This window comes from Harpia harpyja, chromosome Z (genome assembly GCF_026419915.1).
Source record: "Harpia harpyja isolate bHarHar1 chromosome Z, bHarHar1 primary haplotype, whole genome shotgun sequence".
NCBI classification, from domain to species: Eukaryota; Metazoa; Chordata; class Aves; order Accipitriformes; family Accipitridae; genus Harpia; species Harpia harpyja.
This window is the reverse complement of record NC_068969.1, coordinates 81,209,756-81,233,192: the sequence shown is the minus strand read 5'-3', so window position 1 is coordinate 81,233,192 and position 23,437 is coordinate 81,209,756. Positions and strand designations below refer to the sequence as shown.

The 23,437-nt window shown below is 40.8% G+C and overlaps 2 protein-coding genes across 3 annotated transcripts in view; one reads left to right on the top strand and one right to left on the bottom strand.

Moving 5' to 3' along the window:
- SNAPC3 (small nuclear RNA activating complex polypeptide 3) overlaps nt 1-5,114 on the top strand; it is a 38,546-nt gene extending 33,432 nt beyond the window's left edge. The window contains exons 7-9 of the mRNA XM_052778812.1: nt 1,799-1,963; nt 3,024-3,131; nt 4,923-5,114. Coding sequence (XP_052634772.1) covers nt 1,799-1,963; nt 3,024-3,131; nt 4,923-5,070 — 421 coding nt within the window. The 3' untranslated portion in view covers nt 5,071-5,114. The remainder of the gene's footprint in view (nt 1-1,798; nt 1,964-3,023; nt 3,132-4,922) is intronic.
- Nucleotides 5,115-10,445: 5,331 nt separating this feature from the next.
- Nucleotides 10,446-23,437, bottom strand: part of PSIP1 (PC4 and SRSF1 interacting protein 1) — a 35,037-nt gene continuing 22,045 nt past the window's right edge. For both annotated transcript variants that reach the window (XM_052778809.1, XM_052778811.1), the window contains exons 12-17: nt 22,175-22,230; nt 20,875-20,945; nt 15,184-15,285; nt 14,270-14,483; nt 11,861-11,972; nt 10,446-11,205 (exon numbers count right to left, since the gene is read on the bottom strand). In XM_052778809.1, coding sequence (XP_052634769.1) covers nt 11,142-11,205; nt 11,861-11,972; nt 14,270-14,483; nt 15,184-15,285; nt 20,875-20,945; nt 22,175-22,230 — 619 coding nt within the window. In that variant the 3' untranslated portion in view covers nt 10,446-11,141. The remainder of the gene's footprint in view (nt 11,206-11,860; nt 11,973-14,269; nt 14,484-15,183; nt 15,286-20,874; nt 20,946-22,174; nt 22,231-23,437) is intronic.

The window sequence follows — 23,437 nt, the reverse complement described above, 5'->3', positions numbered from 1 at the left end:
AGATGTCCAACCCAGCAATAGCTTTCGCTTATGACTTACGGGCAGACTTATCCCAGATACACAGATGTCCAACCCAGCAATAGCTTTCGCTTATGACTTACGGGCAGACGCCTAGGCTTCTCCACAGACGGGTACCCTCTGAGCCCCAACCCTGCGAAGCTTTCGCCGTGCCTTACGGGCAGGCTATCCGAACAGATTCCAGAGAAGAAGTGCCTTACCCTTTCTCCAGGGAATGTTGCGAGGAGCTTTGCGAGTCGAGAGCGATGGTTCCCCCCTGAGAATCCCTCGGTGCCGGCTGGAGTTCGATCACCACTCGATCTCGTCCAGTCTCACTCGCAAGGTCCCACCTGGGTCGCCAAAACTGTTGCCGAAATCCGGAATAAAACTCCTTAACAGCAATGAGAAGTTAAGAAGCAGGCACTCCTTTATTGCAGCGCTGAGCACACGATAGGTGGAGCGATCCCCCGTGTGCCCAGCGCTGCAATAAAGGAGTGCCTGCTTCTTAACTTCTCATTGCTGTTAAGGAGTTTTATTCCGGATTTCGGCAACATTTTGAAGACTGGAACATCTAGTGTATGAAGCTAGAATGAGCTTTTCGTACTGTCTTTTCATGTTGTATTGTTTTTTACATAGACATTTAACTTTACTTGCTCTACTTACTCCTTCTGCTCACTTCCCTTCTGAAAAGGGGATGAATGCATTTTTTTCCCCATAAATCCTGTTTTGCTCCGTTGGATGGGATTGCTGTGGAAGTTGACAGATGCCAGTCTGTACTGGCTTTTTAAGTGTGCTCCCTGACCACCAAAAGACCTGCCTGTGAGGTAGAAGATGGGTCAGAAAGACAACAAGCTCAGCTGTGTGGAAGTCAGTTGTTCTGCTCAGTCTTGAAAATATGCTGAATGCCTTCGTGGTAGAGTCAACAAGGAGACTGTGACTGTTGTTCAGAAAAGAAATCTGAGATAACATTGCCAAGAGTCTCAGGTATCTCTTGTTTGGAACTATAGCTCACACTGGTTGAGCACAAGTCATATCCATTCAAACTATACATAGTAGTTCATTTTAAGGAAGTATGGGCTTGCTGACACACTAGTGAGATTTAGGAGATCAAGATGTTAAAATGGATGATATGGAAGAGCTGTGAGTTTGGACTCTCTTCTTGTTACACCAGACTTGTCAGAGAAATTAATTATTTTGCTCCTTTTCTTTCTGTCCATGAGCAACAGCGATCTTTGTGGAAGGGCTTGTGATAACATACGCAGTTTGTAGAAGTGAGATGCCTTGTGTGTAGGAGTATGCTGAAAAGCCAAGAAATAATTGCACCAGTGGCCAGTGCCCTTCCAGTGCTAAATTTTGGAAGTGTAACTGTGCAGTTGTCAGCTTTGTGTTTCTCCTTGGCAAAAATAAAAACCCCCTTTTTAATACCTTAAAGCAAAGTTATTGACCAAGGGAGCAAAAATGACCTGCTGGTAACTTGAATTACTGGAATGCTGAGAAGTGTGCTGCAAACAACTTGACCTCCATGTGTGCCATCAAGAGCATATGCTCTGACTAGAACTCCTTGGGAAGCTGCCTGGTGGGGATTTAAAGGGAGGTGTTCCACAAGAACAGTGCACAGTTCTCTGGGGTTGTGGTATTGCTGTGAAATGACCTCAAGTTACTACAAACTATTGTGAGCTGTTTTGATTTCCATCTTGTTAACTGTGTCCCGGGGAAGAGTTTTGCATGTCCCCCAAGGCTTTCCTTTTCTGTGCATTCACAGTTTATAGCATTGCTATGCTGATGACCTTTCTGTTTTCAGAACAATTATTGAGTGGTCAGAATCTCATGACAGAGGCTATGGAAATCTTCAGTCTGTTAAAATGGAGGACTACACATTTAATGATTTGTCCCTGAAAATTGGCTTTCCATACCTTTTCTGCCACCAAGGGAACTGTGAGCACATCATTATCATCACAGATGTAAGGTAAGTTACTGCTGTTTGGGAGTCCTTAGGCAGTTGAAAGCAAGCTTTCTGTGGACAAACTTCAGATGTTAAATGCTGAATATTTGTTAGACTAACGTTAAGATTATTCTGCTGCCTTCTGCAGGGCTTATTTAAGATTTTATTCCATATACATGTGACTAGCTCTGCAAGGAAGAAAGTAATCTCCCTTTCATTTTTTTCTTTTTTAAATAATTTGTCTGCATAAAAAGACTGCTTTCTAACTAGCATGGCATGACTATGGTATGGGAGGAATGGCACCCACTGTGAAGAGTTCGTTTCTATGCAGGGCCAATGTGTGGCTGATTTATATACTGGTTCTGGAGCACCAGAGAGCAGAATGCTGTTAATGGCTCTGGGTGGAGTCAACTGGACTTGTTAGTTTAGACTTGATGCCGAAGGGCAGGCACTGAAAAGAAGACAAGAGGAGTGGAAAGAGTGGGCTGAGGTGGATAAGCAAGGGAGAGAAGGAGGAGGTGATAGTGGCTGTGAGGTGGCAACCACATCAACAGTAGAACTATTGTGTATACTCTGCTCAGTGCATAATGGGTAGAAAGAGCATTCCTCTGACTGTCTGTAGTGGGTGACAGATCATTTTCAGTTCCCAGAAGCCTGATGTACCTAAGCATTGTTGATAAATGGTGCCTCCCAAGAAGAATACAACCCAGAGAAAGGCACAGATGTTGCAAGTAGGTGATCTCAGGATTTTGAGCCTCTGAACATCCACCTGGTGATGTTTTTGCCTGTTAGTCTATGTAGGTGATAAAAGCTTTGAAAAGACCATCTAAAGTAGATGGTCTGAAGACTTCTGAGTTACTACGTAAACTGAATTTACTCCTGACCATAAAATCCACGGATGGTGCCACTAGCGGTCTATCTTCAGGTCTTCATCTGTGTTAAGAAATGCTAAACAGAAGTTTAGTCATAGTTTACACAGGAATTTAAATCATGCCTTATTTTCAATGTCCATGCTTACGTTCAGATAAATTTCAATGTGGCTGAGTCTTTACTGTATTTTATGTATTTATTTATTTCCCTCAAGGCTCATTCATCATGATGACTGCCTGGACAGGAACCTCTATCCCTTGCTAATAAAGAAACACTGGTTATGTACCAGAAAATGCTTTGTGTGCAAAATGTATACAGCCAGGTATGCTACATTCTCAATCCTTTTAAGTTGTCTTCTTAAATAAGTCTTTCTAGGTGCTGCTACTAACTTAAAAAAAAAAAAAAAAATCAAGGCTCTGTATGTATTTGATAAGGTGTGTGAATAATCTTCACGCAAGTATTCTGAAATCTTACTCTTCAGGCAGTTGTTCTGTCCCTACCCAGGAAAAGGCCTCCTGCAGGTAGCGTTCATTTGGAGATGATGATTCAGGATGATCAAAAGAACTGAAATGATGAAGAGGTTAATTATTTGGCTCAGGTTCTTTTGCATATGTAGAGCTTGGCTTTTGATCAATTACTTTTGAAAATCCTGCTTTTGGGGGAAAGCGCTGCATTTTTTCCCTGTGACAAGACATGTGATTCAAATTCATTTGCCAGAAGGTCTACAGAGCTTTCATTAAATCTAGCATCTAAGTAGAGGGAAGCATGGATCTGTCCAACTTTAATATAGTAAAATCTAGAGATTTTTAAAAGGCATGTAGCTTTCCCCACAGGTAAACTCCTAACCTCTACGTGAAAACTCTGTGCTGTGCAGCTGTACTTGAAGGAACCTTTTGTGACGCACAGATTTTCTGCAGTTAAGAGAGCAGAACGTGAATTCGGTGTTCTTTATACACTTTAGTCCTGTTTACTTAGACATGAGAAAGCCTTTCAATAGACACAGTAGAAATTTCTCTAAAGGAGTTCTACTGACTAGGCTGGACTCTGTGATTTTATATGTCTGAATGATTTATTTACAGAAACACCCGCTGCCCTTTATTTTTTCCCCCAGGACAGCTTACTCTCTCAGCCTCAGTTTGACACAGCAGCTGTGTCCTTGTTATCTTGCTTGTTTGGCCTTAAGACTTCCCTGGAATCAGGCAAAGAGCCAATTCCCCTTGTGATGGGAGCCCATCTTAGTGTTCGTAGCGGAGCCCCTAGGATACCTTCAGAAGTGGCTGTAATCTGTGAGGCATTTGGCCATAAGGGGAGGTGGAGCCAAAGGGTCAATATGGGGGAAAGATGGGATGGGGAGGGCATTACCAGGGGTGATGTAAATGCATTAAATTAAAACCAGGATTAAGCACTAAGGTGGGGAGATGCTAAACCATGGATAGCAGAGCTGCTTTGGCTGGCTGTCCTGCATGTTCTAATCTGTGCAGATAGCATCTTTAATCACCAGAGGCCTTGAGCTGTCATGGCCTCTTGAGTGCTACCATAAATTAATTGCTCGGTGACATGGCAGGCCCTCCTTGTACTGGCAGCTGTGTTCATGTTAACTTCAGTGCTTGCTGGAGTGTGAGCAATCCTTTCCTGGTCTTGTCTGCATCATCCAGGCCCTTCTTTTAGACTCATAAATGGATATCATTATTACTCAGAGTGGTTTGGGTCAGTCATGCTCTCTATCACAGTTTCTTATGTTAAGGGAAAACAGATTTATCTTTTATGACTTAAATGGCGATAGGGTGGACAGAAGATTCTTTTTTTGGGGGGGTGGTGTTAGGCATGGGGGGGGGGGGAGTTATGCACTGTACCAGCTACACAGGTTTGAGGAGTTCCTCAGGAAATGCTGCTGTAGCAGTGTAAGATAGCAGCTGGGGTTGATGCTAAATGGGTGTGGAGTTTGGAAAAAAGCTGTATGGTTAGGGTGGGATATATGCAATATGGATAGTGCCTGGTCAGTGTAACATTATTATTGATATTTGTTGCTGCCATCCCCAACTCTTAGTGTTGAGATGTTTGTCACAAATGTGTTGGACTCACGTGGAAAACACTTGTATTTTGTAACCTGCAGGTGGGTAACCAACAAAGACAGTCTGGCACCAGAGGATCCTTGTTTCTTCTGTGATGTTTGTTTTCGGATGCTCCATTATGATGTGGAAGGCAATAAACTGGGGGAGTTTCTTGCATATCCTTATGTCGATCCTGGGATTTTCAATTGAAACTGACACGAGCCAGAATGAATTCAATGAACTACATTGGTGAATCTGTTGCTCTGGCTGTTAAAACCACCAGACAGCTTGAGTTTTGAGTGTATTGGTTTTAGGTTAGGCTTTTAATCCTCTCCCCTGAGGTGGAAGGAGCCCTCTGCACCTGAAATCCTTCTGGTGTGCTTTTCTGAGTAAGTAAGTATGATTTTAATAAGTTAGCATGGAAAAATATGCTCAGACATCTACTGTATTTTAATCAGTTACATTTTTTAGCAGTACAGTAGTTTGGAGACTATGGACTCTATAAAAATATGGATGTTTAAAGAGAGAATACCTTGCAAAGCAGCTGTGATTTTGAGAAGTTCTGTGCATCCAATGTTCTGTTAACCTCAAAGGATGAGAAGGTCCTTGGGCATCTTACCTTGAAAACTCTGAACAAGGGTGGATAGCACTGAATTTGTGGGGAGGAGAATGCTTTGAGTGAGAAGCTCATAGTGCCTGTTAACTTCCAAGGTCTTTCCTGCAAATGGGGGTGCTAGCAGCTGTCAGGTACTGCTGTCCTTGTGTTCTGACTCTGAGGACTGATTAAGTGAAGAGTAATCTACATTTCACTGATCAAATTGTAGTCTGCCTTTCAAATAACTTCAGCTGTTTACAGTGCGTACAGTTTTAACTGCTCATAGTGTTCATTGTACACTTTTTTTTAGTATCATTGTTATTGTAAATTTTGTTGTTTTTTATTAAAACGTGACCAATTTGTACTTGCTAGTCTGATGTTGAAACTCTGCTTGCCAAGACAGAATATACTTATCTAGTGCCTTTCTTTTTAAAGTCATCTGGAATTCAGAGTATTTTAGTGGAGATCTTTGCTGTTTAGGAATGTTAGTAGCGCTGACTGCTTTTCTTTTGAAAGCTTCAGCTAGTTCTCAAAAAAAAGGCTGGTTCTTATTGGTGTTAAGGACAGCTGACTCTGATAACCTCCATACAGAAATGTATTTGACAAATCAAATTCTGTTCAGGTCCTGTGGCCGCAGATTCTGCAAGTGCTTACTTGATTATCTTAGATCTCTTGAAACAATAGTGTCTTAAGTGTTTGCAGGACTTCATTCATCACTTACCTGACTGCTTTCTGGTGGTCATGTGAATATAAGTCTGTGCTTTTTTTAGGACAAAAAAAAGGTGATTTTTTTCTTTTTTTTTGTCTTCTAAGTCAGCCAGCTGTTGGCCTGTGTATGTTGAAAACAGAGTAGTGAACCCAAGCACTTGTAACAGCAGGTGGCGATAGCTCTCCTATCCTTCAGGGATCTGCAGGAGTGCCCTGCCCACCACAGCTGTCACCAGTTAACCTGCTGGGGCTGGACTGCTTTGTGGTGCTGTTGCAGCTGCTTTAAAGATCCCCTGCAATACAGCTCTGGTTGCAGCTTCAGTATTTGCCTCCAAAGTTGCTACTCTTCATCTCTCCCCAACCTCCTCCTCTTTCAGCTGTCTCCTGCTAACATACAGGTTTCCCAGTCCTCTTCAGTATTGGAACTGAGATCATGCAGACAGCTGGCATAATTTCTAAAGATACTGTTTGCTTGTTTGATGGCTTCTTATGCCGAATTCTAAGGTGGCAATCAGTAGGTTTTTTGTGGTTTGGTCTTTTTTTTTTTTTTTCTTTCTTTAGCAGCAGGGAGAAGGGAGTGGCCAAAATGTGAATTTATTCTTTCATTAAACTAATTCTGCCTTGGTATGCTATCTTTCACCCAACCCATTTACTTTCTTTCCAGTAAAAAGTTATGGTCAAATATATTTCAAAATTGCTGTCTGTCCTGGTTTCAGCTGGGATAGAGTTAACTGTCTTCCTAGTAGCTGGTACAGTGCTATGTTTTGAGTTCAGTATGCGAAGAATGTTGATAACACTGATGTTTTCAGTTGTTGCTCAGTAGTGTTTAGACTAATGTCAAGGATTTTTCAGCTTCTCATGCCCAGCCAGTGAGAAAGCTGGAGGGACACAAGAAGTTGGCACAGGACACAGCCAGGGCAGCTGACCCAAACTGGCCAATGGCGTATTCCATACCATGTGACATCCCATCTAGTATAGGAACCGGGAAGTGGGGGCAGGGATTCCGCCGCTTGGGGACTGGCGGGGTGTCGGTCGGCGGGTGGTGAGCAATTGCACTGCGCATCATTTGTACATTCCAATCCTTTCATTATTGCTGTTGTCATTTTATTAGTGTTATCATTATCATTATTAGTTTCTTCTTTTTCTGTTCTATTAAACCATTCTTATCTCAACTCACGGGTTTTGCTTCTTTTCCTGATTTTCTCCCCCATCCCACTGGGTGGGGGGGGAGTGAGTGAGCGGCTGCGTGGTGTTTAGTTGCTGGCTGGGGTTAAACCACGACACTGTCCCTGCCCCATGTTGCTAGGGCCAGTCCCGTACTTCCAGTAAGGCAAAGAGAAGCTGGCCACAATCCCGGTATGGGAGTTGGGTGCATCCTGCGCGTAACTATGAGAGAGAAGAACTTGTATTAGAAACTGCTGTTTGTGTGTTCTGGTCCTGTTTCATATTGACTGATGCAACTTAAATGACAAATGGAACAAAAAGTTTACACTTAATCACGGTTTTTAAAGATACTTTACTTCCCAGGAGCTGTGACGGGACCACTGGGTCTGGTCCTAATTTAACGTCTTTCTGAATGAGTCCTCTGAGTGAAATCCAGCATTGCACCCAGCTGCCCATTCATATTTAAACTTCTATGACACCTGCTGGATAGTTGTGTTTTGGCTACTTGTTAAATGCTGTTAGTGTTTCAGTGATCAAAACTTCCAAGCAGGTTTATTACTTCATGATGAAAAATGAGAAAATAATTTTTTCAATAATCCCTTGCTGTGTGATTGGTATTTATGTCTTTTTTTTGGTCTTTTTTTTTTTTTTAAGCAAGACAATCAGCATTTTTTTCTTATAAATCCCTTGTTATAATAAACTGGATATAAGGGTATGGAACTTGGAGATGATTTATTATATTTAAATGAAAATTTAAGGGCCCTGCCTGCTGACATGTGAAGAGTTGTGTCTGTCCTTACTGGGGGAAGCCAAAAGGCTAGAGTATTAAAAGCTGTAGTTGAATCTATTGAATCTAAAAAGCATTGACCTTAATCTGTGGTTGGCTTTTTGCTTTGATCTTTTTTAAATACTTAGTGATTTGGCAGTATGAACCTTTATAACTTATTTCAAACTTCCAAAAGGTCTTGGAGATTCTCTCCCTAATGAAAGTTTTTGCCTTGCTGACAAGATGGTGATATAGAACGCTGTTTCTTGTGCTGAACAAGAGGAGAGGCCCCTCTGATTTTACTCTTGGTGTAAAGTTCCAAAGCAAAATGGGATTCATACAGGCAGTGTCACTTTCCACTGCTAGCTGGGCACTTGTAATATTATCACAGCAGCCCCCTATGCACTTGAATAATGAGCAACTCAACGAGGCTGCACAATATTTTAAGCTGTAGTAAACTTGACTCTTGAAGTGGGGATGCTACTGTCAAAGCCAATTCTGCTTTAAATTTTGTGCATTAACTGTGGTTTGTTTCCTTTCTGCAAAAAGAATCAGCCTTATTCATTGGGAGACTTGACTGCGTAGTCAGTGCTCAGCTCTCAGAAATTTTATCTTTCAAGAGACACAGCTTGTGGACGTTCGGGCATCTTGGAAGGTGAGATGGCCATTTCTACGGTCTGTGAGATTCTGTGAATTTAGGGTACTTCTAGTTTGTAAATGGGCAGTAAATTCAGGCAGTAAAAGCCCAAGCAGCTGAACGGATAGAGCATGACTTTAGTGACTTGCAGCGTACAATCAGGAGCTTCATCTCTGCATCTGTTAACCTCTGAAGTAGTGGCATGGTTGACCCATTATCTCTGACACAGTTGTGAATGACAGATGTGGGTGTTAGCTCATCAACACTTGTGGGAAAACAAGGTGGATTTTGCATACTTGTCAAATACACAGTACCTTTTTTTGGTAAGAGGAGTTTTGACAGAAAGGAATGGTCAAAACCAGGAAGTGCCTATGTGAGAATGCCCGTTTCTTTCCAGTTAACATCTTTACAAAACACTTTGGAGGGTGAAAGTGGAAGTTGTTTTAGTTTCCTAAGGCAATAAAATACATCTTGTGACTAGCTGTATGTAGAACTATGCAAAATCCAGTGCACAGTAACTACCTGTATTTGGAAGCTTAATGAGAATGCTGCTGTCTGATGGTCTAGCTGTATGGCTGTGTTAGTCTCTCCCGTTAACAGCAGTCTGTTGTGAAACACTAGAGACTGCTGAAACTCAAGATCTGTGGAGGCCAAACATCACAACCATCTGTCGAGGACAATTTCATACTGGGAGCTGCTGTGGCTACTGATCTTCCTGGTTTAACTTGAGGTACTGTCTTCAAGATCTGAAAACTGTTCAGTTTTGGTGTATGAACACCTTCCATTTCATTATGCACATGAAAAGCTTTGCAAGCAATTTTAGCATTTAGTAACTACTTGCATGTTTTTACGTTTGTGTGGGAGACTGCTGTAATCAAAATCTTAACTATATTGCTGTGAACTGAAACTTCTTTCGATGCTGAGTTTTAACCTCTAGTAATCACGTAAGTGGATTCTGCTTTGTAAATACAGGCTTCAGTATTTAATCATTAACCTTTTTAAATGCCTGTAGCTTGCTACTTTAATTTCCCAAGGCAGCCAGCATGTTACTACAAAGTGCTTCTGTAAGTGAGCACCACTGTGTTTTATGGAAAAAGTCATTTATGAGTGTGCTGCTTTGAGCACCAACATGGGAGACCTTCCCCCAGGCACTCTTCACATCTCTTCTCCCTTTGACAAATAGAGCTATGAAGAGAGAATAGAGTTTTAGGCTGCTTGCCACTGTGGGCAGGAAGGTAGAGTGGAAACAGTACCATTTTGTAAATATGCACAAATCACGTTTTTGCTAAGATTGGCACAGATGCATACATGTGCTTCTATCCATTGACATAAATGATGGCAGAGTAATAAGGAATGATAAATATGCTTGCATCTATAAAAGTACTCAATATAGCAAAGAAGTCTTTAGAAAGCATGCAGCGCATTCTAATATTAAGTCTGCTGTACAAATGCAGCAAAACAGGCTCCATAAATTCAGCTGCTGGTCAACAGTGTTGATGAATGTTGAAATAAATATTCTCCTGTTCGCTGTTCCACATTACCACAAACCTATAATCCTGCCTCATCTTAACATTACAGCTAGTTTACAGATTACTGAGACCAAAAATAAACATAATGGGTTCTGCTTAAGGACAACCTATGGAAGCAGTTATCATCTAGGTGTAGCACTATGTAAATGGACAGTATTGTATAATACTGTTAAGAACCAGTCTCTCTTTATCAGTTTAAATTCTTTATTTTTGTAAACTAAACAGTGTTTTCCAACCAGTGTGCATCAATAGGTTCTGTAGGAACACCACATTTCTTTCTAGTATACTTATTATAGCAAAAGCATACCATAAAGTCATCTTGCAGTAAATTGGCACAATGAGTTTTGCAAGAACAGAACTAAACTTGTTTAGAAAAAGTGATTAAGTATACTCATACATTAACATTTTAACAGCTATAAAAATGCCAGTTCCAACAAAACACAGTGAAAAGACACCCTAACAAGAGTTGAAAAACTATGCACAAACAGAGGTCAGTATCATAGGAAGAGAGTAGGTTTTATACAAGTGAAGCAATTGGGCAGTTAAAAGTATTTACACTTTTTCCTGCTATTAGCTAGACAAACATACAGTAGTCAGGTAAAAATATACTACAACTCTAAGTCCTGTAACATGTAAGCATATGTCTTCTAACTGGAATTTTCATCTTTTGAAATGTGTTACCTGTTAATACTGGACAAAACTATTGGCAGAAGTGTTTAAATACTTTTAAACCAAGATTAAAGGGGGCTTCTATTCCACAAAATTTAACTTTAAAATACTATGCTTATAAAATTATTTTAAACTTTCAGCAGTCTATAGATTTGAAATGCAAAACTTAACAATCCCCTTTATTTTGTATTTTAGAAAAAGACTCCAGTGATGTCATTTGCTTTCAAAGGCAGAATCTTTTGCTGGCTTTTCAAGCTCTCTGTCTTCACCGCAAGTCCTAGAAACAAAATAACGTAACATTAATGACCATATAGAAGTGTGGAGAGCAAGACTTACTCCAGATGAATTTGTACAGTCTAAAGTAAGTGATGCTGATGCACATTCAGCAGCAGATAGAGTCTGGAGAAGCGAAGCAGGTAGTGATGCCAGCTGTCCATCTGTTCTCTTTGACTGCCCCCAAATGCAAAGCTAAGCTGGTAGTGATAATTCTACAGCTACACTATAGAACACTAATTTAAGTGGCTTGGCTTTTGATTAGAATACATGATTTCACAAAAAACTTGATAAATCCCACTAGTTTCTGTAAGACTTGGTTCAGGCTTCCTTTGCTTCCAACTTAATAGCACTGAGTAGTATAAAACATAGGAGAAAGCTTATACTTTGCCCTGTCTCACCACATGCTGATTTTCTCCTAACAGGACATCCTGTTCCAGTCTCCACCACAGCAGTGAGTGAAATAACTTTTAAAATGTTCATTCAAAACTTCAATGGAAGATTTGCATGCTATTATCATTCTCTAAAGTTGAGAGAAAACTCTGTAAAGAAAACAGTACCTCACCATGGTTAAGTAACTTCAATCTACTGCTGTTTTATTTTACATCATTGTGCTAGAGCAGAACAGATCCTTAGTTCAGGTAAGGTTATTAACTCACTTTTTCTTACCGCCAGCTTCATGCCTATCTTTCTTTTCCTCTGTGTTCTCTCCATTGTGTTGTGACTGGTTGGTGTCTTGAGCTTCAGACCCTCCATTGAGAACCTTTGAACCTTTAAAATTAAAGGGCAGGGAAAGAAAACAGTACTGCAGGCAGCAAAACTGTGTTATAAAAAGCCCTAGATAATTTCTTTACCTTCATCCACTCAAACACTATAACTGTTTTCCCCTCACCTTGATACCCAGCAGCTGAAACAATACAAAATGCATAAAGTGATACAGCTTTAACTTCCTAAAACTCCGTGCAATGAGCCTCGTCCCATAATTTTAATAATGGGAAATGAACAGTGTACGTATTTCATGTGATTTTGAGTTCTTTTGCTTGCTAGGCTACAGGTAATAGGACTAATGCTTATTTATTTTCTGAGCAGCTGGAGAATATTACTTCAGCAGTAAGTGCTGTTTACCACTCTAACGTGGTCAGACAATTTGGGGGGATTTCTGATACTTCCAACTGGAGAAGTTACTAATTCCATGGATTCTGGTTTACTCTTAACTCTAACAAACATGTATATAATCAAAATATGACAAACAGTATATATAATTAGAGTGAAAGTGTTTAGTTATAGCATGCAATTGTCAAGCAGGAAAACAAAGCACTATGTAGAAGCTGTATTTAGTGAAGGCAAAGCAGGAATATTTAACCGCTTTAAAATTTCTGTGATGAATACATGTTTTGCTCTAGTACTACCAGCTAGTGAATTTTGAGTGAATTGTTGAGCAATGTCACTAAGTCAGAATTGACAATCCATTTTATTTGAAGTTACAGGTTTACCAAAAGAACTCTATTAAACTACTGTGCTACAGCAAGAAAAAAATACAGGACATTTACTCATCTGAATACTTGCAGACTGAGAGATGCTAAAAAGCAGACAAGATCATTTTAAGATGACATTCTAGTAGCTGGTCTACTTAGACTTGCTCAGAATCTGTTCTGAACTTCAATGCCATGGGAGGAATTCAATGAAAGAATGAATGCTACAATCCCTTGTTACAAAGTGGATAGTCTAAAGCTGTACTTCAGCTGAAGTACAAACCGCTGTAATTGTCGTGCTTCATAAAGATATTAAGAGTTCAGCAGTTCAGTTTTTAAAAAGGCAGAAGTACAAATGTAAGGAACCAGCATTTCTCTTTGCAGCAAATAAAGAAAAATCCACTTCCATTAAATAATGCCCTACTCTGATAAAACTTCTTACCATTTTCCATTTGACCAGGCAACAACATGGCATTTCAGTGTGTTCCACTGAAATCTAGTGTTAACCTTACTAGGAGTAGCTACATTAGTCAGGCTATTTGTAGGTAGTCTTTCAGTTTAGATTTTTTGTTGAATTATTAGCCGTGCTGATTGCTGGGTTGGGGAAAGATCTGTGTGGAACCTCTACTACATCATACACACTTCTCTCACCATAACATGGTTGGATTTTATCATCTTTGCTTTCTTAGAAGTTACAAATATGGTGGCATTTCAACTACAGTTATTCTGAATCCTTGGCATCCTCAATCACCTCAGTTACAGTAACATGTTTATTCCAGATCTGGGTGGTGTAACTTTCAAAACAGTTTTCTGAAACAGTTTTGGTCCCAGGATTCAAGTTCAAAGTAAGTATAATTTCTTTCCAGTGCTTGTGGAGATCAAGGATCTAAATAATTTAAAAACGCAAGTATCTATTTTACTACACTTCTTTCCTGTTGGTTTTTTTTTTTTTTTTTTTTTTTTATAAATAACCAACCTAAGTTATTGTAGGGCATGGTTACTAGGGAAAGCTTTCAATATCATGCTGTACTTGTACAAGTGCTCATGATTAATCTGGAATAGTACTGCTAAGAGCATAAAAGCCTACTCTCCCCTAAATTAAGATTATTTCTTTACTGTTAGACTAACTATGAAGTAGGATGTAAGTGGTTAAAAGCTGCTGCTACACATAGTAGCATGCACGATACAGGAAGAGGCCAGTGAAGGAAACTAAGCAGTTAAAGCACAGGTGGAAGTCTAGGCACCAAAAGGCTACTCAAGAATGGAAGGTAGTATGTTATTCTACCTCATGTTTAATGGTTTTTTTTATTCCACAAGGTAATAAAGTTAGAAAATTTACAGAGAAGTAAAAAATGCTAAACTCAATTCTTGCAAAAGCTCTTCCCTTCAGGCAATAAAGGTAAAATAGCCACAGAAAACATTATACCCTTGAACTTGAAATTTATTTATAGCAGTACTATCCTTGACTATTTCAGATATGTAAAGGTTTTAATAGATGGGCAGAATTCCTACATCAAGGATTTTTTAAAGCTGGCTCAGAAATTGATGGAGACTAGGTCTTTTAAATGATAAAAAACTAAAAACACAGTAACTTACCTGTTTGGTCCTTCTCCATTTTTTTGTTTGCTCCTTTCTTCCACTGTTCTTTGGTTTTGCTGGCTTCCTCATGCTGCTTCTGCTCAGCAAGTGATTTATTTAGTACTTGGGAAAGAACAGAATCTCCTTCCCCAACCAGAAACATGGTCTTGAACTTGTTATATAGCATGGTAGATTTCTCCATGATAACTTGGCTAACTTTGAATTTCCGTATCTGAAATCGAAGTAATAAAACAATGAGCTCCACTTAGTTATTTAAATACCTATGTAATTTCCTCATATGCTAGATGAAGTTTTTAATTTAACCTGAAATGAGATCATAAGACTTTTACATTCTCTGAAGTATCACAGAGTCACAGAACAGCCCAGGTTGGAAGGGACCTCGAAAGATCATCTGGTCCAACCCTTCGTGGGAAAGGGAGCCTGGATGAGATTATGGACTACCCTGTCCAATTGCATCTTGAAAACCTCCAGTGATGGGGACTCTACCATGTCCCTTGGGAGGTTGTTCCAGTGAACAATTGTTCTCACTGTAAAAAAAATTTCTTTTTTATATCAGGATGAAACCTCTCCTGGTGCAACTCGTACCACTGCCCCTTGTCTTCTCCATGTGGCTCCTTGTGAAGAGAGAGGCTCCATCCTTTTTGTAGCTGCCCTTTAAGTGCTGGAATACTGTGATGAGGTCCCCCCTGAGACTTTGGGAAGAAAAGACCTAAGTCTGTCAGTCTTTTCTCATAGGGCAGATTCTCCAGCCCTTTGATCATCTTCATGGCCCTCCTTTGGACCCTCTCCAGTCTGTCTGCGTCATTCTTCAATTGTGGGGACCAGAACTGAACACAGTACTCCAGCAGTAAGAAACACTGGTATCAACTTAAGAAAATGCGTGTTACTTTGATTAACATTGCAGATCTCACCTTCTTTAGAGTCAGAATCATCTCTGTATGTTTCTGAGCTTGTTGCATTGTGACTTGAAGGGATGCAAGCTCATCGAGAGCCTCAATACACCTGTTCACATCCTGTATATAAACAAGAAATTAGTTTGAAGACTTAACTTACATGTTAATAATCTTTAATTAGCCATACTACTTCATTTCAATGCTCTGATACCTTCCTATAATATCCTTAATTTGACTATGTACTTAATTTTAGAATAATTTATATAGTCAAACTTTCAAACAGAAATTACTAGCAGCTGCCTTTCAGCTACTTCCATAACAAAAGGCAGATGCTATCCGAATAACTTACTATTACTTTCAAAAAACAAACTCAAGCTTTATGTCACTTCTACAATTCTAGTACTTCCATGCTTGAGGCTGTTTTCCATAGTCAGCCTTTTTAATACACATTTTTCCCAAGTGATTTGCCACTGAGAAGGGAGCAAAGCATCTTAAGTGGACTGCAGTTAATATACAGAACTGTATCTTTGTAGATTCTTCAGTTGAAAGTTTGAGAATGACACACTATGCAGGACACCCAGAAGTAATGATGTGAGCTTCTCATCCATTTCTAGGAACCACTGTACTAAAGTCTTCTTCCTATAATACTTAGTTCTCAATTTCCTTATCTTCAGCTACTCTTATTTATTTTACCTCCTATTTGGAACAAACAAGATTAATCACCAGCAAAGGTCATAATAATATTCTGCATTTTGTATGAAGTCGAAACTCCTGTTCTCAAGGGAAATTAGTGTTTAAAAAAACACCAAACAAACATATCAGGACTATGCTCAGCAGAGTTCTTATTATCATGTTTACTTGATAAATACAATTATGGTAAACTAAGTGTCCTTGCTGTAGCTCTACAATTAATGTTCTTCCCAATATTTGAAGATATTTGCTCCATTATACCTCTGAATCAGAGGTTTGGTGGGGCTTGGGGGGGGGGGTTCTGCTTTTGTCTGATTATTTTAGGGGAATTTACTATCTGGCTCAGGACAGAGTGATTTATTTAAGCCAAACCATTAAGTTATGAAGTAAAAGCTTTCTAGATTTTATTTAAGGTGAGCTATTTTTTTGAGACAAAGTATTGGCATAGACTTAATAGGCCACACTAGAAATGAATGTTTCATATTTAACACTGTGGTTAGCTTTGGCCAGCAGCCAGATGCCCACCCAGCTACTCACTGCTCCCTCCTCAGCAGTGCAAGGAGGAAGACAGGATGAGAAGGCTCATGGGCCAAGATAAAGACAGGGAGATTGCTTACCAGTTACTGTCATGGGCAAAACAGACTCTACTTTGGGGAAATTAATTTATTACCAATTAAAATAGATTTGGGTCGTGAGAAACAAAGACAAATGTTAAATCTACACTTTTCCTTCCCCTCTCTTGCATTCTCAGTTTCACTCCAGACTCGCCTCCCCAGCCCAAACCAAGCAGTGCAGGAGGGGCAGATGGTCAGTACATCACAGTTCCTCTCTGCAACTCCTTCTCTCTCAGTCTCCTCTGCTCCAGCTTGGGCTCTCCCCACAGGCTGCAGTCCTTCAGGAGAAATATCCAACATAGGCTCTCCACAGGCTGCAGCGTGAACATCTATCTGCTCCTTCATGGTCTCTTCCACAGGCTGCAGGCAAATACCTGCTCCAGCACCATGGAGCACCTCCTCCCTTCTCCTCTGACCTTGTGTTCCCTCTGCTGTTTCTCACTCTTTCCTTCCCTCCTCCTCCTCTCTCTGCCCAGTGTTTTGCCCTTTCTTAAATATGTTTTCACAGAGGCACCAACATCTTGGCCAAGTGGTTCAGCTGTGCCCTGTGGTGGGTCTGCTGGAGCCAGCTGGAACTGGTTGTATTCTGGCACCACTACCAGAACCTTGCCTCTGACACCTGACACAATGCTGAGTTCCTGATCTGGAGCAGCTTGCTGCTTCTCATACTACTGTACTGCTTCACTGACACTCATATTTCCTCATTGTACAAATGGCACTCAAAAAATGAAGATAGTATACCAAAGGCTGAATCCCTTTCAGCACCATCCATGCAATGGTACTCTGAAAAGACCATGTAATCAGTTAGGGAAGGTCCTCAAACTGATGTCACTCTCACACCTCTCCTTGGCCAGTTAATAGTGGTAGTGAGAATTTTCTTGTCTTCAGCAGTACATAAAGGCAGAGATGGAATGAAGCCTTTTACTTGCTTTTTCACTTGTGTAAATGGAAATGGACTTTTGAAGATTTGCATCCCCTCCTGGACTTCAAGTAAGAGAGAGACTGGTGAAGTATTTTTGGTCTGGTGTCATGATTTGAGGTTTCAGTTAGAGAAAAAAAACAACAGAAGCACAAATAACCTTGAATTCAGAAAACCTGGTAGTATTTTTCTACAGCACCAAAGGCATAGAAATTAAAATAGGCTTGAAAAAAGATCCAGTTCTGGTCCTTCCCTATGTTACTGCCCAACCTTAACAGTTGATTCGCAGGTGTAAGAATTAGACAATATGCAAGTGCTTGATGATCCCCACTGTAAAAAAGCTTTTTCTTATTCCTGTATTTACATCAGTGTTCATTGCCTCTTGTGCTTCCACTGAGAAGTCTGGCTCTGTCATCTTTCCTCACTCCATTCAGGTATTTGCACACATGGAGAAGATCCCACTCTCAACCTCTTCTCCAGGCTGAAGACTCCCAGCTCTCTCAGCCTCTCCTCCTATGACAGATGCTCCAAGCCCTTAATTCGTCTTTGTGGCCCTTTACTGGGCTCCCTAGAGTTTGTCCATGTCTCTGTTGTACTGGGGAGCCCAGAATGGGATCCAGCGTCAAGTAGAGGGCAGCCATCACCTCCTGTTTTTTGGCAACTTTTTCTAATGCAGCCCAGGATGCTGCTGGCCACCTTTACCACAAGAGCACATTACTGGCTCGTGGTAAGCCTGGTGTCCACCAACACCCCAGGTCATTTTCTGAAAAGCTGCTCTCTAGCTACTCAGCCTCCAACTTGTGCATGGGGTTATATTCCTCTGAGGGGCAGAACCTGAACCTTTGTTAAACCACATGAAGTGCCTGTTGGCCCATTTCGCTAGCCTGTCCAAGTCCCTCTGGATGGCAGCACACCTATCAAATCTTTCCTTTCGGTTTTGTATCATCTGCAAACTTGCTACAGGTGTGGTCTGTCCTATTCTCCCAGTCATTAATGAAGACATTTGAACAGTATTGACTACTAGTGACTGGCCTTTAGCTGGACACACTGCCACTGATCACAGTCTTTTGTGCCCTGCAGTTCAGCCAGTTTTCAGTCCACCTTGCTATCCACGTAGTCCAGACTTCATCAGTTTGTGAGGCTGTTATAAGAGACAGTGCTCTTCAGTTTATTCTGCATCAGGTCCCAGTTGGTTTAAACGTTCCCTAATTTGATCCTTGTCCACTGAGCATCACGTCTTTCCTGTTCTAGACTTTCCCCTAGTCTCCAGGACCTAGGATTCCCAAAAGAAGTTGTACAAGCAAACTGAGGTCAAGAAGGCATTGAGTAGCAAGTTAGTGATAAAAGGAGGACTAGGCAAATGTGGGGCCTCTCTAGAAGGAAATGGGAGACCTGGTTACCCAGGACATGGGAGAAGGGTGAAGCACTCAATGACTTTTTTGCCTCAGTCTTCGCTGACAAGTTCTCCAGCCACACTGCCCAAGTCACAGAAGGCAAAGGCAGGGACTGAGAGAATGAAGAACTGCCCACTGTAGGAGAAGATCAGGTTCAAGACCATCTAAAGAACGTAAAGGTGCACAAGTACATGGGATCTGATGAGATACATCTGTGGGTCCTGAGGGAACTGGCAGATGAAGTGGCTAAGCCACTATCCATCATATTTGAGAAGTCGGGGCAGTCCCAGCAATTTCCCACTGACTGGAAACGGGGAAACATAACCCCCATTTTTAAAAGGGGAAAAAAGGAAGACCCAGGGAACTTCAGGCCAGTCAGTCTCACCTCTGTGCCCAGCAAGATCATGGAATGGATCCTCCTGGAAACTATGCTGAGGCACATGGAAAATAAGGAGGTGACTGGTGACTGGTGACAGCCAGCATGGCTTCACTAAGGGCAAGTTGTGGCTGGCAAATTTGGTGGCCTTCAATGATGGGGTTACAGCGTTGGTAGATAAGGGAAGAGCAATAGACATCATCTACCTGGACTTGTGCAAAGCATTTGACCCCATCCCACACAACATCATTGTCTCTAAATTGGAGAGACATGGATTTGACAGATGGACCACTCAGTGTATCCACTGAATTGGCTGGATGGTCACACTCAAAGAGTTGTGGTCAACGGCTTGATGTCCAAGTGGAGACCAGTGGTGTTCCTCAGGGGTCAATGCTGGGACCAGCGCATTTTAACATCTTTGTTGGCAACATGGACAGTGGGATTGAGTGCGCCCTCAGCACGTTTGCCAACAACACCAAGCTGTGTGGTGCAGTCAACACACTGGAGGGAAGCGATGCCATCCAGAGGGACCTTGACAGGCTTGAGAGGTGGGCCTGTGCAAACCTCATGAAGTTCAACAAGGCCAAGTGCAAGGTCCTGCACATCAGTTGGGGCAATCCCAAGCACAAATACAGGCTGGGCAATCGAGAGTAGCCCTGAGGAGGACTTGGGGGTGCTGGCTGACACAAAGCTCAACATGACCCAAGCAATGAGCATTCTGGGCTGCATCAAAAGAAGTGTGGCAGCAGGTTGAGGGAGGTGATTCTCCCCCTCTACTCCGCTCTGGTGAGACCCCACCTGGAGTACTGTGTCCAGCTCTGGGGCCCCCAACATAAGACAGACATGGACCTTGAGCGGGTCCAGAGGAGGGCTGCAAAGATGATCATGGGGCTGGAGCACCTCCCCTGTGAGGACAGGCTGAGAGAGCTGAGGTTGTTTAGCCTGGAAAAGAAAGGGCTCCAGGGAAACCTTATAGCAGCTTTCCAGTACTTAAAGGGGGGGCCTACAGGAAAAACAGGAAGGGACTCTCTTATCAGGCAGTATAGCAATAGGATGAGGGGTAACAGTTTCAAATTGAAAGGGGGTACATTTAGGTTAGATACTAGGAAGAAATTCTTTACTGTGAGTGTGGCTGACCGTTCTCTACTTCTGCCTCATGAGGTGATCTGCAGTGGATGTCCCTCAGGATGTCACCCATATTGGTCTGCCCACTAATCCTGACCCATAAGCTCTCAGCTGGCTTACCATCTGTGCCAGTGCAGAGCTCCACACATTCCCACTGGTCTATCACGAAGAGTTATCCTGCATCTTGTCCTCCCAGCACCTGTCTTTCCTAAAGAGCCTGGATACATACATGGCGAGGCTCCAGTCTGGTCAGCAGATGGGGGCCTCCATCCCTTGCATCGGGGAATCTGCCACTAGTACACTCACCATGTCCTTCTGGTGCTTCTGCATGGCTCAGGCTGAGCTGGCACAGATACTTCATTAGACAGAATTCTGTCTGAATGTTTCTGGTAAATAATTTATTATTAAGTATTTTCAAACAAAAAGCATTGATCTTTTAATGTCCATAATAACCTCATTTAAGCAGCAGTTGTCTTTCAAATGGAAAAAATGCCATTCATTCTCAGAATATTAATTAAAAACAAACATGCACGCCAAGTATTTCCTACTGGAATTATACATATAAATTGGTTTAAAAAAGAATATACTTACAAGATGATCAATTTTCAGGGAGTTCTTAATTTCTGCATGTATCCTTTGAAGCCTAGAATCCATTGATGTTTCTGAAGATTAAAAATAGTATGCATAAATATTTGATAATCACATCAGGTTTGGTTTTTTTTAGAAACTTTTCTACAAATCTGAACTTCACACAGAAGGTAGAAAAATACAGGCAGGCACTCTGCATCAGACAACAATGCAGGTGCATACATAAATACACCACAGGGCTTCCTATCAGAGAAAGTATGCAGCTTTTTAAAATTGGACACTATTAATAACCTACATAGTTTTCTCCCGAGGAGTTAAACTGAAAATAAGTTTCTATTTCAATATACAGCTATCACTCTCTACTTCTGCGCCAGGTTAAAAGGAAGTTGCAATAAATACTGAGAGTTACAAAGCTAGAAAACTTTTAATGACAGGACTCCTGGATATTGATGGTTTTATCTTCAGTAAATTGGACATGACTCATTTACAGTCCAAATCCACCCAAGTAAAACATTCCCAGCACACATGCTCCAGCAGGTGTGCAAGATAAATGAGTATGTCTGTCTAATTGACATGCTAAATGCCTGTTTGGATTTTTTCATACACAAGTGGTACGTATTCAGAACAATACTGCAAGCAAACAGAGTTTCTTTCAAGTCCAATCCATCTTGGATGGGTTTGGCTAATTTTTGACCCGCTCCCTATCGACACAGTGGGTTGGCTGGAGTCCATGCAACTGGATCTGTACTACACTACAATTACAGCTGGCAGTTTGGATTGCCCTTAAAGATGGGAGTACTAAAAAAGGAATGACTAATCCCTATGAAGGTCAGTTTGCAAGTGTGGGTTAGTAGACAAGACTACAGTAATCTGAATCTAAGCCTCTTGCTCAGCAAGCCTCCTGCTTAGTAAAAGGTAGTATCTAAATACTTACAAGAGGTCCCTCAGATTATTGTGTTGAGAAGACAGAAGGGAAAAAATTAAAGGAAGAACTACAGTGATTCGGTTCAAAGAATAAGAGCTTTTGTTTCTTGTTCACAAACAGAAGGGATCATCAGGGTTTAAAAGCTCGAATGACAGTAAAATGGGAATGGCAAAGACCTGTTCTAATGCACTGAAGAAAGAAAGAACGTAGAACAACAAGAATGCACTACTTCACAGACCTGAAGGAAGCAGTCATGGATCAGACATCTCAGACTGAGACCCCACAGCCACCCTTGGCAGTAAATTATCTTATCCAGGCAGATAATTCTGTTCAAAATTTAAGACAACCAAAAATACCGTTTAACTTCTTTAAACTAACCTCTCTTCTTCTCCATCTTCTTAACTTCTGTTTTCTTGCCTTCTTCTTTACTCTGCCTATCAAAAACGTTAAAGTGTTTTTACAATGTTATAAAGTCTGTTCCTCAGTCTTCCCCCCCCCTCCAAATTTTAGATGAGATGCAATGTTTTGAGGTATTATCTCAGTAAAACATTAGCATGCAGGAAACAAAGAGCCAAACCCTGGTTTTCAAAGACTGAAATAAATTAACAAAATTAGTTAGCTGAGATACTGCTGATAAATCTTCCATACTGACAGACGGTTTTCCCTAGAAGCAACAAATTAAAGGATTTTAAAAACAAGTCACATTCCCAAACTGTTTTGTTTTGGCTGCATGTACAAATTGGTAGAATGGCTTTGTACGGAACTAACTTACAGAGAAAGAAAATATTTTTATTACGATGACAAAAAGAGTAAAACTATTTAACATTACCACTGGGAATTATGGAGAGATCAATTAGTCATAATCAGTTCTGATGTGATAATTACAACAGTATAAGTATCCTACAACTGAACATAAATGTACCAGTGATAATTTAAATATTCTTGAAGCAAATATAGTAATAAAGGAAAGATTTATTACAAGTTCATTGAAATCTCCTGGCTCTTTCTCTAATTATATCACTCAAAATAAAGCTGGGACTCAACCAAATCAAACCAAACCTGTCTCCATCTCAGTTACAGGATGAATAGAGCTTTTTCAAACAAGCTTTTGAACTTTTTATTCAGAAAGGATCATGAACCCGTTTAGCAAATCCTCAGTCTTGTCTTACTGAGGGGTTTCAAAGCCTCATTTTAGAATTTGCATATTCCAGTACATCACGACTAAATACTCTGACTGATTTTCTTCTTGTCATAGCAGTATGCATCCAGAAAATATCCAGGCCTGCATGTCTGTCATCTTCCATGTTCCTTTCATACTCTATCCAGTTAGAGAATTGACAGTTTTAAAGTACATAAGACTATTTTACTTCAACTAGCAGCACAAGCTCATGCCATTTAAGTGGTACATGTAAACTTTGTATATGTACAGAACGGTGTACAAAGCACCATTACTAGACTTAACTAAGTATTAACAAAGTAGCTACAAAGACCAGAAAATGGAAACTATGCTGATGAGAAAAGTAACCAAAAAAAGGTATCAGCCTATATTCAGTGTATTAGAAGAACTTGAAGACAGACAGCACAAAAAGAAGTCTTTTTTACTTTTTATCAATATTGAGTTTGTTGTATTAGTCATCAGCT